The sequence below is a fragment of the Neomonachus schauinslandi genome, chromosome 6 (genome assembly GCF_002201575.2).
Source record: "Neomonachus schauinslandi chromosome 6, ASM220157v2, whole genome shotgun sequence".
In the NCBI taxonomy this organism is placed as follows: Eukaryota; Metazoa; Chordata; class Mammalia; order Carnivora; family Phocidae; genus Neomonachus; species Neomonachus schauinslandi.
In genome coordinates this window covers 79,942,847-79,954,931 of record NC_058408.1, presented here as the reverse complement: position 1 = coordinate 79,954,931, position 12,085 = coordinate 79,942,847, and the positions used below count along the sequence as shown (strand labels likewise).

Sequence of the window (12,085 nt, the reverse complement as noted above, 5' to 3'; positions counted from 1 at the left end):
CAACTGCTTAAGGATTCTGCACAACTGACTAGATATATTAAGTCACAGAGTTAAGAAGGACTGAATCCTAAGTAAGATGGATAGAAAGAATACTTAAGATCATGAGAGTAAAACTACTGAAAAGTAAACACAAAATGAAACACTTAAAAACATAGCAAAGAAGGTATAGTACCTTAAAAGTGACAACAGTAAGATTTACATCTCCCTTTGTCTAAGAAACAATCAGAGACATGAGATATAATCTTCAAAGTGCTTAAAGAAAATAACTGCCAACCTGACGACCATTTTATCTACTGAAATGACAATTTTTTAAAGATTTTATTTATTTGAGAGAGATTATGAGCAGGGACGGGAGGGGTAGAGGGAGAAGCAGACTCTTTGTTGAGTAGGGAGCCCAGCGTGGGGCTCAATCCCAGGACCTTGGGATCATGACCTGAGCCAAAGGCAGATGTTTAACTGACTGAGCCACGCAGGTGCCCCCTAAAATGACAATTTTTTAAAGCAAAGCTAAGGGAGTTTATTACCAGCAGACCTACAGCAAAGGAAATATTAAAGGGTGTTCTTCAAGTAGAAGAAAATTATCTCAGATATAATTTTGGAGATACAGAAAGGGGAGAAAAGAGCAGAAGGAAGGCAAATATGAGGAAAACTTGTAAAGACTGTTAAGTAAAATGATGATGATGATGGCAGTTGTAAAGCTTTGTTTTAAAAACTATAGAAAACTATAGAGAACAAAATTTATTATAATAGCACACGAGTCAGGAGGAGAATAAGTTGAACTAAATGACAGTTCTTGTGTTGTCTGAGAAGTGGTAAAATTAGTAATTAAGTCATATTTTAATAACCAAGCGCACATATTGTATTCTTTATAGTAATGAGGGAAAATACAGTAAAAGGATGTAAAATATTAAGAGGGAAACAGAAATATAATGAAAAAATACTCAATTCAAAAAAAAGGAAGAAAGTTTAGATGGAGTAGGACAAATAGAGAGTAGAAGATTGAATTGAGGTGGCCCCCAAGATTCCTGCCCCCTACTCTATAAGCTCTGTATAATTCCCTTCTCTTTTTGTGTGATGGAACTATGAGTATGGTGGATTTTACTCCCACGATTAGGTAACATTATATAACAAAGCTGGACAGATGTTGCGAATGTAATTAAGTTTCCCAGTCTGCTGACCTTGAGTTAAAGGGGAGATTTTCCTCGGTGGGCCTGACCTAACCAGGTGAGCCGTTAATGGAAGGGACTGAGCCTGCTGAAGTCAGAGATTCAAAGTGTGAAAAAGATTCTTCTGCCAGCCTTGAAGAAGTAAGTTGCCATGTTGTGAGAGGGTCTATGGAGGGGTCCATGGGTCCAGGATCTGAGGGCAACCTTTAGTTGTTGAAAGAGGTCCCCACCTGGTAGCTGGCAAGAAAACAGGGCCCATACGGCTGCAAGCAAATGACTTCTACCAACCACCAGTGAGCTTAAGAGAATACCCTGAGCTCCAGGCAAGAACGCAGCCCCAACCAACATTTTGATTTCAGCCTGTGAGACCCTGAGCGGGAAACCCAGGTCTGCCACATCCAGACTTCTAACATACAGGCTACAGGATGATAAATGGGTATTGTTTGCAACTGGTAAGTCAGTGGTAAGTTGTTACACAGTAATAGAAAACTAACAATTCCTGAGTGATACCACTTTAGGAGTGAGGATAACAAAAGCAAAGAAACAAGTAGATATAGAAAATGCTCGGGGTGCCTAGGTGGCTCAGTCAGTTAGGTGTCTGCCTTCGGCTCACGTCATGATCCCAGGGTCCTGGGATTGAGCCCCATGTTGGGCTCCCTGCACAGCAGGGAGTCTGCTTCTCCCTTTCCCTCTGCCCACCCCCCCACACTTGTGTTGCTCTCTCTCTCTCTTTCAAATAATAATAAAAAAAAATCTCTTTTTATTTATTTATTTATTTATTTAAGATTTTATTTATTTATTTGGGAGAGAGAATGAGAGAGAGAGCACATGAGAGGGGGGAGGGTCAGAGGGAGAAGCAGACTCCCTGCCGAGCAGGGAGCCCGATGCGGGACTCGATCCAGGGACTCCAGGATCGTGACCTGAGCCGAAGGCAGTTGCTTAACCAACTGAGCCACCCAGGCGCCCAGAAAAAAATCTCTTTTTAAAAAAAGAGTTGTCTATATCCTATTGGTTCTTTTTCTCTGAAGAACCCTGACTAATACAGTTATGAAAAACTCCAGACCTCCGCTTTCATCTAGCTGGTTCTGAGATTAAAATTACCAGTAATGTGGGCAGGATCTTTTAGACCAGGGTTTGCAAACTGTGGTGTGTGGGTTAAATCCAGCCCACTGCCTGTTTTTCTAAATAAAGTTTTATTGGAACATAGGCATGAACATTTCCTTACATATTGTCCATTAATATGCTTTCAGAGTTAAGTAGTATTAAAAAAAACACGGCCCATTCAACCTAAAGTATTTACAGAAGAGTTTGCCAGGTCAACTCCTTTTCATAGTGGCAGTGAAAGTCCTGGCTGGGCTGTCAGCCCCAACAGTCCTGGAGACATGGGGCAGTCCTGTGCTGAGAGCCAAAGTTAGGGTGCCTTCAGAAGTAGATCTTTGCAAGAGGGAGAAGGTGGCTAGGAAAAAAAAAAGTATCCTTTTAACCTATGTAATGTGTATATTCTTTTCAGAACTTGAGTTTTCTCTAGTGTCCTGCAATAGATGCCAAAAAAAGTCATATTGATTTGAATGTGAATTTCGAGACCCCAAAGATACAAAATGAAGAATCACTTTATTTGATACATAGAACTACTGGAAGCAAAAGGAGTATGTAGATCATGGCTGAAAAGGAATGCTAGAACCACATGATTGTACGATAGAAGAATCTAGCAAGGAGTTCATCTGAATTATGGCCTTATTTCTTTCTTGTGTACTGAGCGATTTTAGAATTTAGGACTTACTATACCTTTGTGTATAAACAAGTATATGATACTATGGTCAGTTCAATTCAACAAACAGTATTGAGTCTTTAACCCTGTATTTGGAAAGATTGAACGTGGCACCATCCTCCTCCTCGTCCTCTTCCTCCACACCCTCAGAGCCCATTTGCTGTGTAAGAACTCTTCCAAGAGGTCTCCATGGGTTATATCTTCCATTTCTTCCTCACGGTAACCCAGTGACCATTAGCTTCGTTTTGTGTGTGAAAACGATGAGGCATGGAGAAATTCAGTGACTTTGCGTAAGTTCATATAAAGAAGTGACATGTTCAGAAAGCTAGTCCCAATCAAGTATGAGAGGGATTTGTCCCCTTCTCGGTGCCTTGTCATAGATGTGAGCTAAGAATTGTGATGCTGTCTAATGAAAGTCCTCTGTGGCAGCACTCACAAAGTGAAAAAAAGTAGCTTCCTCCAGGGTGAAGGGTTCTCTTGACTGTATTGAATCTTTTATTAATCATGTTTTATGGTTCTGTGTGAAAGTCCACTAATTGGAATTGTGTGTCTTATAAAATTCTTATAAATATATACCAATAGATGCCAGACTGTCTCTGAAAAGCTCCTAAGGACGGTGCTCTTATTGTTATGCTAATGCTCGTTTTTTCTGGGCCTCAGATTCTGAAGATGATCTATCCCGGCTGTCAAAATACCTGCTTTTTATTGAAAAATAAGTGGTTCGACAATTGAGATTAGACTTAAATTGTATTTTATAAACCGAAAATGCAAAAGTAGCTCACTACTTTTATTTCAGCGGACAACATTATAATACTTATGAGAAGTGGAGTTGATGACATAATAGGAAGAATTTGTATTTATTAAAAGAATAACCTGGAAGGGCCTCTTCAGGCCATTTAATGTGATCAGCCTGAAATAGGAGCTCCTTAATGAAGCATATTATATGGGGAGATAATGTGTTATGTAGGCATAACTTACAGCCCGAAGCCTGGAAGTTTCCAAAGTATTGTTGAATAAGGCACACAGTGATGGTTATTAGGTGCGTGTGTTTAAAAAAAAAAAATGTAGGGCGCCTGGGTGGCTCAGATGGTTAAGCATCTGCCTTCGGCTCAGGTCATGATCCCAGGGTCCTGGGATCGAGTCCCACATCGGGCTCCCGGCTCAGCGGGGAGCCTGCTTCTCCCTCTGACCCTCTCCCCTCTCATGCTGTTTCTCTCTCGCTCGCTCTCTAAAAAATAAATAAATAAAATCTTTAAAAAAAAAATGTAGTCAGTGAAATTACAGTGACTTTGAGTTTTTCTGATTTATGAGGTGGAAGATTCTTTAGAAAAAAAAAATTCTGCTACAAATGATATCAATGGCCAGTTAACACAGCTTTTTCTTATTAGCGGTAACATTGTTGTGGTTCATTGCGAAAACAGTCTTTGAGTGAACAGAGAGCTGCATAGTACCTTGTGTTTCATACCCAGTTGACCTTCCCTTAAATTTTGACGTCATTGCCACTGTTTGCACTGAAATCTCCTGGGATGCTGACCTCCAAAGGTGCTATTGCTCTGGGTCTGCTCAATTTGTTAGAGAATCTTTCTCTCTTAGTCTTCCTGTTGACACGAGCACTTGCTAATGATGATCATTTAGTTGTATGGGTTTAAATAGGGTCTCTAATACCATTTGGTAAATTTGTGGGTCTTTAAAATGTTTTCCTGGATTTTGATTGGATACTTGAGACACCTTGCAAGGAAAAGGGATGATCCCTTCAGAGAACAGGTGTATCTGTCCAGGTGGGCCGATTTCTAAATAAGTTTAAATGTCCTTAGTGTCATTTATGATGGACTGATGCTTACTGTATTTAGGATCTTGATATTGGGAGGCCAATTTTCAGTCAGAAATCGCCTATGAATACTTGATTAGACAACCAATAACATGCCATGTATTTATAGGGGGAGACTCTGTATAATAGAAAAGATTTCCCCAGTTGGCAACGAAGAATTGTTAAGTCATCAGATTTTCTGCACTGCCAGTGAAACACTTAAGAAAATACAAAGAAATAATTAAAGGCAGGAAGTCCCTTCAGGAGGCAAATATTCGGGAAGCCAACCAGATAAAGCTAAAAATATTTCAGGTAGGAAGGAGGATCCAGCTTTCTTTTTGACATTATATTGGTGTTTTAAATATTAGTTTCCCCCTGAGTTAAAATATCATTAGATTTCTATGTATATAAAAAATGAAAGGTCATTGTTAAATTCAACTAATAAAGAAAAAGTAATAAAAAGTATGTATATAATATATACATAAGGTATATGAATATTACATAAACATTATTCATGCTATTTGTATCTTAGAGTCCATTTAATTCTCAAGCTTAGCTCCTACATAACTTTTATTATGTAATTAGTATTACTAGCATGGTGTTCATTATTCAGCAGCTTTCTCCATGTTCATACAGAGAATATTTCTGCATGTATACACACATATATGCTGTAGATGTATTTATATTGTACACAAAATGTGTATCATTTACAGTCTTGCACTTTACTTACCTTAATAATACGTCATAGAATCCCTTCTCTTTATTTTCTGTTGGTTTATTTTGTTCTCTGTTTAATCTCTTCAGACAACTCTTGAGTTTTGTTTTCATTACTTCTTTAATAATTAAGGGATTTCTGGCCTAAATTTTTCAAAGTTTACCTGTGAATCCTGGATTTGTTATGAAGTGTTCTTGTCCTCATTACATTCTAGATAGGGTGTGATTTCTATTTCGTCTTTGACCCATGAATTATTTACAAGAGTTTCTGTGTTTTCCAAGTTGTTAAGTTATAAAAATCTTTTTAGTATTTATTTGCAAGTGCTATTGGTTATAATTAGAAAATATGATGAGTAAAAATAGCTTTAGTTTCAAAAAATCTGATAAAATTTTCTTTATGGCCACATACAAGATGTTTATGAGAGGTCTGATTGATTTAAAAATCTCTCTATGTATCTATCTATATATGTATACACACACACATATACCTCTATATTTTGTCATTTATTTTTAAGTATATACCCAGAGATTCTAATTTAATATGTCTGAGAATTGTCTGTGCATTGGAGTTTTTAAAGCTTTCCAGGTGATTCTAATATACAACCAAGGCTAAGAATCACTGCCCTAATAAAATAACGATTCTAGCCCAGTGGTTCTCAGAATATGGACCAGTTGCACCAAGGTCACCTGGGAACTTCTTAGAAATACAAATTTTTGTGCCTTACTCTAGATCTACTGAATTGGGAACTTGGTGACCCAGCAATATGTATTTTAAAAAGCCTGCAAGATAATTCTCATGCTCACTAAAGATTGAGAGCCACTGATCTATACCAGTGGGGTTGGTTTTGTCCCCAAGAAGACATTTGGTAACATCTGGGAACAGTTTTGGTTATCAGAACTGGGGGTGGTGGTGGTGGTGGAGGAGACAGCTACTGCTGACATTTGGTTGGTCGGGGCCAGGGATTGGGGCACTGGGCAGTCACCCACAGAAGAATTATCTGCCCCCCCAAATATCAGTAGTGCTGCTGTATAGAAATTGATCTGAACCATGATTTCCAAACATGACTTTCTCATGACCATCAGTTGGAGAGCTTTTAAAAATCCTGACTCCAGATGCAGTTTAATTGGTCATTGGTTAGGGCATGTCATCACGTTTTAAAAAGCTATCCACGTAATTACATCTGCAGCATGATTGAAAACCACCACTATGGTGTTGCTCATCAGTACATGTAAAACTCTTATAATGGATGGATCAAAGTGATTCTGAAACTGCCATTCAGTTTTAATACAAAAAGAGAGAAGTAGTCATTATTACCTTCAGATGTGTTGTAGCAGGGAGTATAAAACACTAGATCTAGAAATCTAACTACCATGTTAGAGGTACATGTTAAAAACCACCGTGAGGATGTCATTGGTAAAATCCAGAATGTAGAAACTCTAAGACAAATGATAGAGATTTTTATCAAGAAATAATGCCAACAAGGAAAAAAGAAGGGAGAACTGTTCTTAAAAGAAATTTAAGATACTTAGCCAATTTGTGCATCTTGTTTGGATCTTGGTTTGAAAGAGCAACAGAAAAACAAAACATTTCTGAGAAGATGGAAACTTTGAACATAAAATATGATATTTCATAAAAGTGAATTTTATGCATGTGTATTTTTTTTTTTTTTGGAGTTGATGTGGAGGGGTAACTAGAGGTTATAGGTAAAACAAGATTGGCCCTGTATTGATCGTTGTTGACACTGTGTGCTGGGTATATGGAGATTTATTATAATAATCTCTATACTTTTGTGTATTTGAAAAATTCCATAATAAGAACAATGAGAAGGAATATCTAAGTATATGCGAGGAAAAGCAGGTGAGAGAGAGTGGTGTTAGAAAAACTGTCAAGACAGTAGGTGTTTACACAGTGTAAAAAATAAAAACAAAACCAACAACAGTCCATTGGATTTGGGACATGAATGTCATTTGATGGCCTTAGCAAATCTGTTTCATTGGAGAAGTGGGTCTGAAAGCAAGATTGGAATGCACAGAGAAGTGAGAGGGTGATCATGAGGCAGATTAAGGGGATGAGCAGGAGAGGAGAATATGGTCAAGTGTGTTATGTTTGAGATAGAATAGGGTTATGTGTGTTTGAATGATGAAAGAGATCCAGTAGAGACAGAGACCATGAGTCTCAGGGAGGAAACAGGTAGTATGTGTAAGCATTGGTTTCCTTAAAACCATCTCAACGGGTTGACACAGAGCTTAATTTGGGTAATGTATATAAATTACTTAGCGTTACTTCTACCGTATTAAATTATCGTAATGAGAGCTTTGGAATTTGCGTATGTGTGATGCTCATTCTAAGTTACTTCTCTTCTTGTGTGTGTGACTTTTTTGTTGATGTTTATATTTTTGGTGATCCTTATACTTTTCTTTTATCCTTTTGCAGATTGTTATAATAAAGCACTAAACTTAGTTATGTTCTTGTGTTTCTTTACAATGTGTTATATATCTAGCACAGAATTTAGAACCACAAATAATTATATGTGTGTATTGAAATAATAAGATATTAAACTATATGTAAACTCATAGCTGAGTACTTTTATGGACATAAGTTAAATAAGTAAAGTGAACTAATTTACTGGGAGAGACGGAGGGAGGGAGAGTCGGACAGGGGAGAGGCAAAGGAAATGAATGGGAGTGGAGGGAGAAAATGATGAGAGAATATGATTGTTTATTCAGGGCAAATTTACATTGATCACTGTTGCTGTTATTTCTGTTATTTTTATTTCCAGCTATACTATCTCATGCCAAAAAGTATAACTTGAAAGCCTTTCCATTTGCTTTTCTCTTGTAATTGACTTGAGAAAACAGAGTCCAAGAATGACACATGTTAAAATTGGGCCTTTTTTTTTTTCTTTTTTTAACCAGAACTGTTCACTATGAAGGTGGCGCTGTATCTGTTCATGCACGTTCCCTATGGAGACTAGAGACACTAAGAGTTGCGTAAGTAGAATTTGTAAATACAGCTGAGTGCTTCACGTGTAGTAAATACTTCCAGTGCTGTGGACTTGAGCTTTTATGTGAAAGCTCACACTAAGAACTACAGCAAACAAGCAAATGAAACACTGAGAAAGCGGTGGAGTGTTTCTTCTTGCCCTTCTGCCTACCTTTATTTCGCTTTCTTTAGCCTAAATTCACTGTGCGGTATCCAGTAATTCTGTATGATCTGCTCCTGTCTTTAGCCTGATTTGTTTTGGTAACATCCTCTCATCCCCGTCTGTGCATCTCCTATCAGAAGGTGCTCCTAGGACAGAGTGACGGAAGGTTTGGAAAGAGGACAAATGGTTTGCAAGCCTGTTACACATTTCAGGCCTGACATTGTCTGGGTTTAACAGTCTAAAGGCCCATGTAAAACAGGAAACTTGAACATGAACGAGAGTGCAAGGGTCGTTACTGACAGCCATTATCCTTATTTACAAACACCTTGTTGATAGCTGAGTAAGAAATCTGGATTGCAATACAAAGTCACTGTGTATATACAAACAAATATATATATTTCATATTCTTTTTTTTTTTCCTTTTTGGTGGCTTCAAAAAGTTGTTCAGAGGTTGACTTTTAGTTCCTATAGATAATGCAGTGATGATAAAGTTGTCCTTTTGAGTTATTTTAAGTAGAATTAAAATATTAGATTTTTTTTTGTTGGTTGGAAGGCTCGTTCCTTTGCCTACAAAGCAATAAGTTTTGAGTGTATTTGTTCCCAATTACATTACACTTTTAGGAAATTATTGATTTAAGTTTATAGTTTCCATGAATGGCTGTAGGGAACTATCTTGTATAGAATAGCTAGCTTTGTAAGGCCTACTCTTTTGAGATTAATGCTTATCTAAGGATGATTAAAATAGTTTAGGGGTCTTCAGTTGTTTTGGCTTAGGTATACCATACATTAGTTTTGAAAAAATTTGAAAGGTGCATCCTTGAACATTGTAAGGTTTGAGATATACATTTTTCATTATAGTTTTTTTTTTCATTATCAGTTTAAATAGATGCATAGAATATAACTTATGGTGTATTAGAGGTAGTGATATTTTAAAATGAAATGAGCATACCACTCTTTTAAAAGTATCTCATTGACTCTAAATACTGCTATGATTTAATACCCATCTTTGTTTATTTAAAAATACTTGAACATAGTCTTCCTTAACAGTAGAAATTATTTTTTAATTTTATTTTATTATGTTAGTTTATATACTCTCTTTCTCATTGTCATGATATTTGTTACTCTGCCATGACAGAGTTCTTTATCCCAAATGATTTTTTTTTTTATGATTGAAAGACTTTTTTTGCTCACTCTAGCATATACCTATGCAACAAAAATATGTATGTAAAATATTTTTATATTTCTAGTGATAGTAAGTCTGTAACTTTAAAAAGTTCTTCTATATTAAGCCCATTAATTATTAATTAGCTGATAATAAATTCTTCCATATAAATACATAGTTGATGAAATCACCTAAATATTAAAACTTTTGGTAAACATTGAAATTTAAAAGTAAAATTTTACTAGAAATGCATCATTGAAGTTGGAAAAAGAAGTGGCGGCCTCATAAAGCAAAGGAAGGAGATCTCAAAGCTTTCATGTGCTTCATAAATGATTCAGAGAATTGAGGGAAAGAAAGGGGTTTTAAAGACCTACATGTATTTCCTTTACCTTGTGTTTTATAAAAATGACAGCTTAATTAGAGAAGTGAAATAGTCAATAAAAGTGAACTTCAGACAGCTGTTGCTGCCATTAGAAAACAGACTCCAGATGTGTTTTCAAATTTATAGATCTCCCTCCCCTTCATGATTGTGTCTTAGAGAAATGGGTTTGTTTGTTTGTTTGTTTGTTTGTTTTGAGCAAAGGAGGGCCTAAATCTGTCTCATTTTGTAGATTAAAAAACCGGAAGGATGCAAACTCCTGAAAACCAGGCAGGGCTTCCTTTTTATTGTCAACGTTGTTTTTGATGAACTGTAATAACATAAATCCAGATTGTCCTGCGCATCCTTCCATTATGTGGTCTTGATTCTTCTTCTCTACTGTTGCCTAATGTTTGAAGTTTGACATGGGAAGTGTGGGGTCTGTTTTAACTTGAATGGGGGTGACAGAGAATATAGAAAGAGCCTGATCTCCAGGTCAGCCAGAGGTGAAAGTGGGCATGTCTGCTGATTGCCTCAGAATCCAAATGACAACAAGAAAAAAGGAACTGACAACAACAGCAGAGCAGGTAGTTTTTCAACCATTTAAAAAATGAAAGAGAGATGTTTCTGTTGGGCTCTGTGACCTTGATTTACACCATTTCGTCTTCCTGTCTATGGCAGAAAAGCAGGAGGTTCACTTGTAATGAATGTAATTATGTTAAGTGTTTTCTCAGGTTCAAGTTCTATTGAATTTTTGAACTACTTTGATTTCATTGTAAATGTACACATTAGATTGCATTGAGTTTATATGCCTTCTTTTATGCATTGGTCATGTAAATACTCATTTTTTCTTTGTACTTAGAAAATGATAGTCAAAGGTTCTGCTTATGTTTATAACAGAATTTTATACCCGGAGGTCAATATTTATACTATAATATTTGGGATATTCTTTTTTATTTCCTTCAACAAGGTCTCAAACTATATATTTGATATAATTTATGCAGCCTAGTAATTATATATTTTATATTGCATACTCCTGCAAATAAAATTAATGTTGTCAAAAATTTTTCAGTATCATGAACATTTTAGTAAGGTAAGTTTTAACCTTGGGAGTTAAACATAATAGAAAACACATTCCTGTATTATACCCCACTGTAAAGCTGTAAGAACATTTTAAGTACAATATATGTTAGTTTCTGTAGTAGGAATGCTCATTGCAATTAAAAATATGCATTATGTATACTTCAGATTCCACTTTGTTATATGTTACAAAGAACCCACAAAATCAAAGGTGGATGTATCATGAAGAATGACCAAATACTTCCTGTTCCTTTGAGGTCATTTCAAGTGAATATAGGTAATACATAGGGAACAGTTTTCTGCTATGTCACCATAGGAAATTGCTTTGTATTACTATGTTACTATTACTGTTTTCAGTTTTTACTAAATATTTGCTGCCCTCTGATTCTCCTGGGCTTGTCCTCTTTTCTTCTGGGCCATGGGCATTAGAGGCCAGCTAATTTGAATGGCTGTATGCTAAAGAAAATGTGCTTAGACCTTACAGTGTTTTGCTGATAATTGGCCAAATTCATTTCCATTTCTAACATAATCCTGCTGGTGACTTGAAAGGAGTACTTGTAAATATGCGCCCTATTAAGTAGATTTGGACACAGTATCCAGAATACCCTCTAGAAAATCTAGTACAAAGTATCACGTGGTCCAAATTTGGAACTATTTTGAAAACAAAGTTGTTTTTATGATGATTAGGATGAGTCATTACTTAGAAAAAAACATTTAGATGGTTCTTCAAATAATGAAAGTGAATATGTGTTTCTCATAGCATCTGCAAAGAACACACTCAATTAATAAGGGGAATAAACAAAGCTTGTTTATTTACTAGACTAGAAATGATTTAATATTATCTTCTTGGTAAACAAACTTTAATTTCATTTTTAACAATACTG

At 36.2% G+C, this 12,085-nt stretch overlaps 1 protein-coding gene across 1 annotated transcript in view; it reads left to right on the top strand.

Moving 5' to 3' along the window:
* RYR2 (ryanodine receptor 2) overlaps positions 1-12,085 on the top strand; it is a 547,432-nt gene that overhangs the window by 156,550 nt on the left and 378,797 nt on the right. Inside the window, exon 11 of the mRNA XM_021696142.1 lies at positions 8,372-8,446. Within this exon, the coding sequence (XP_021551817.1) occupies positions 8,372-8,446 (75 nt within the window). The remainder of the gene's footprint in view (positions 1-8,371; positions 8,447-12,085) is intronic.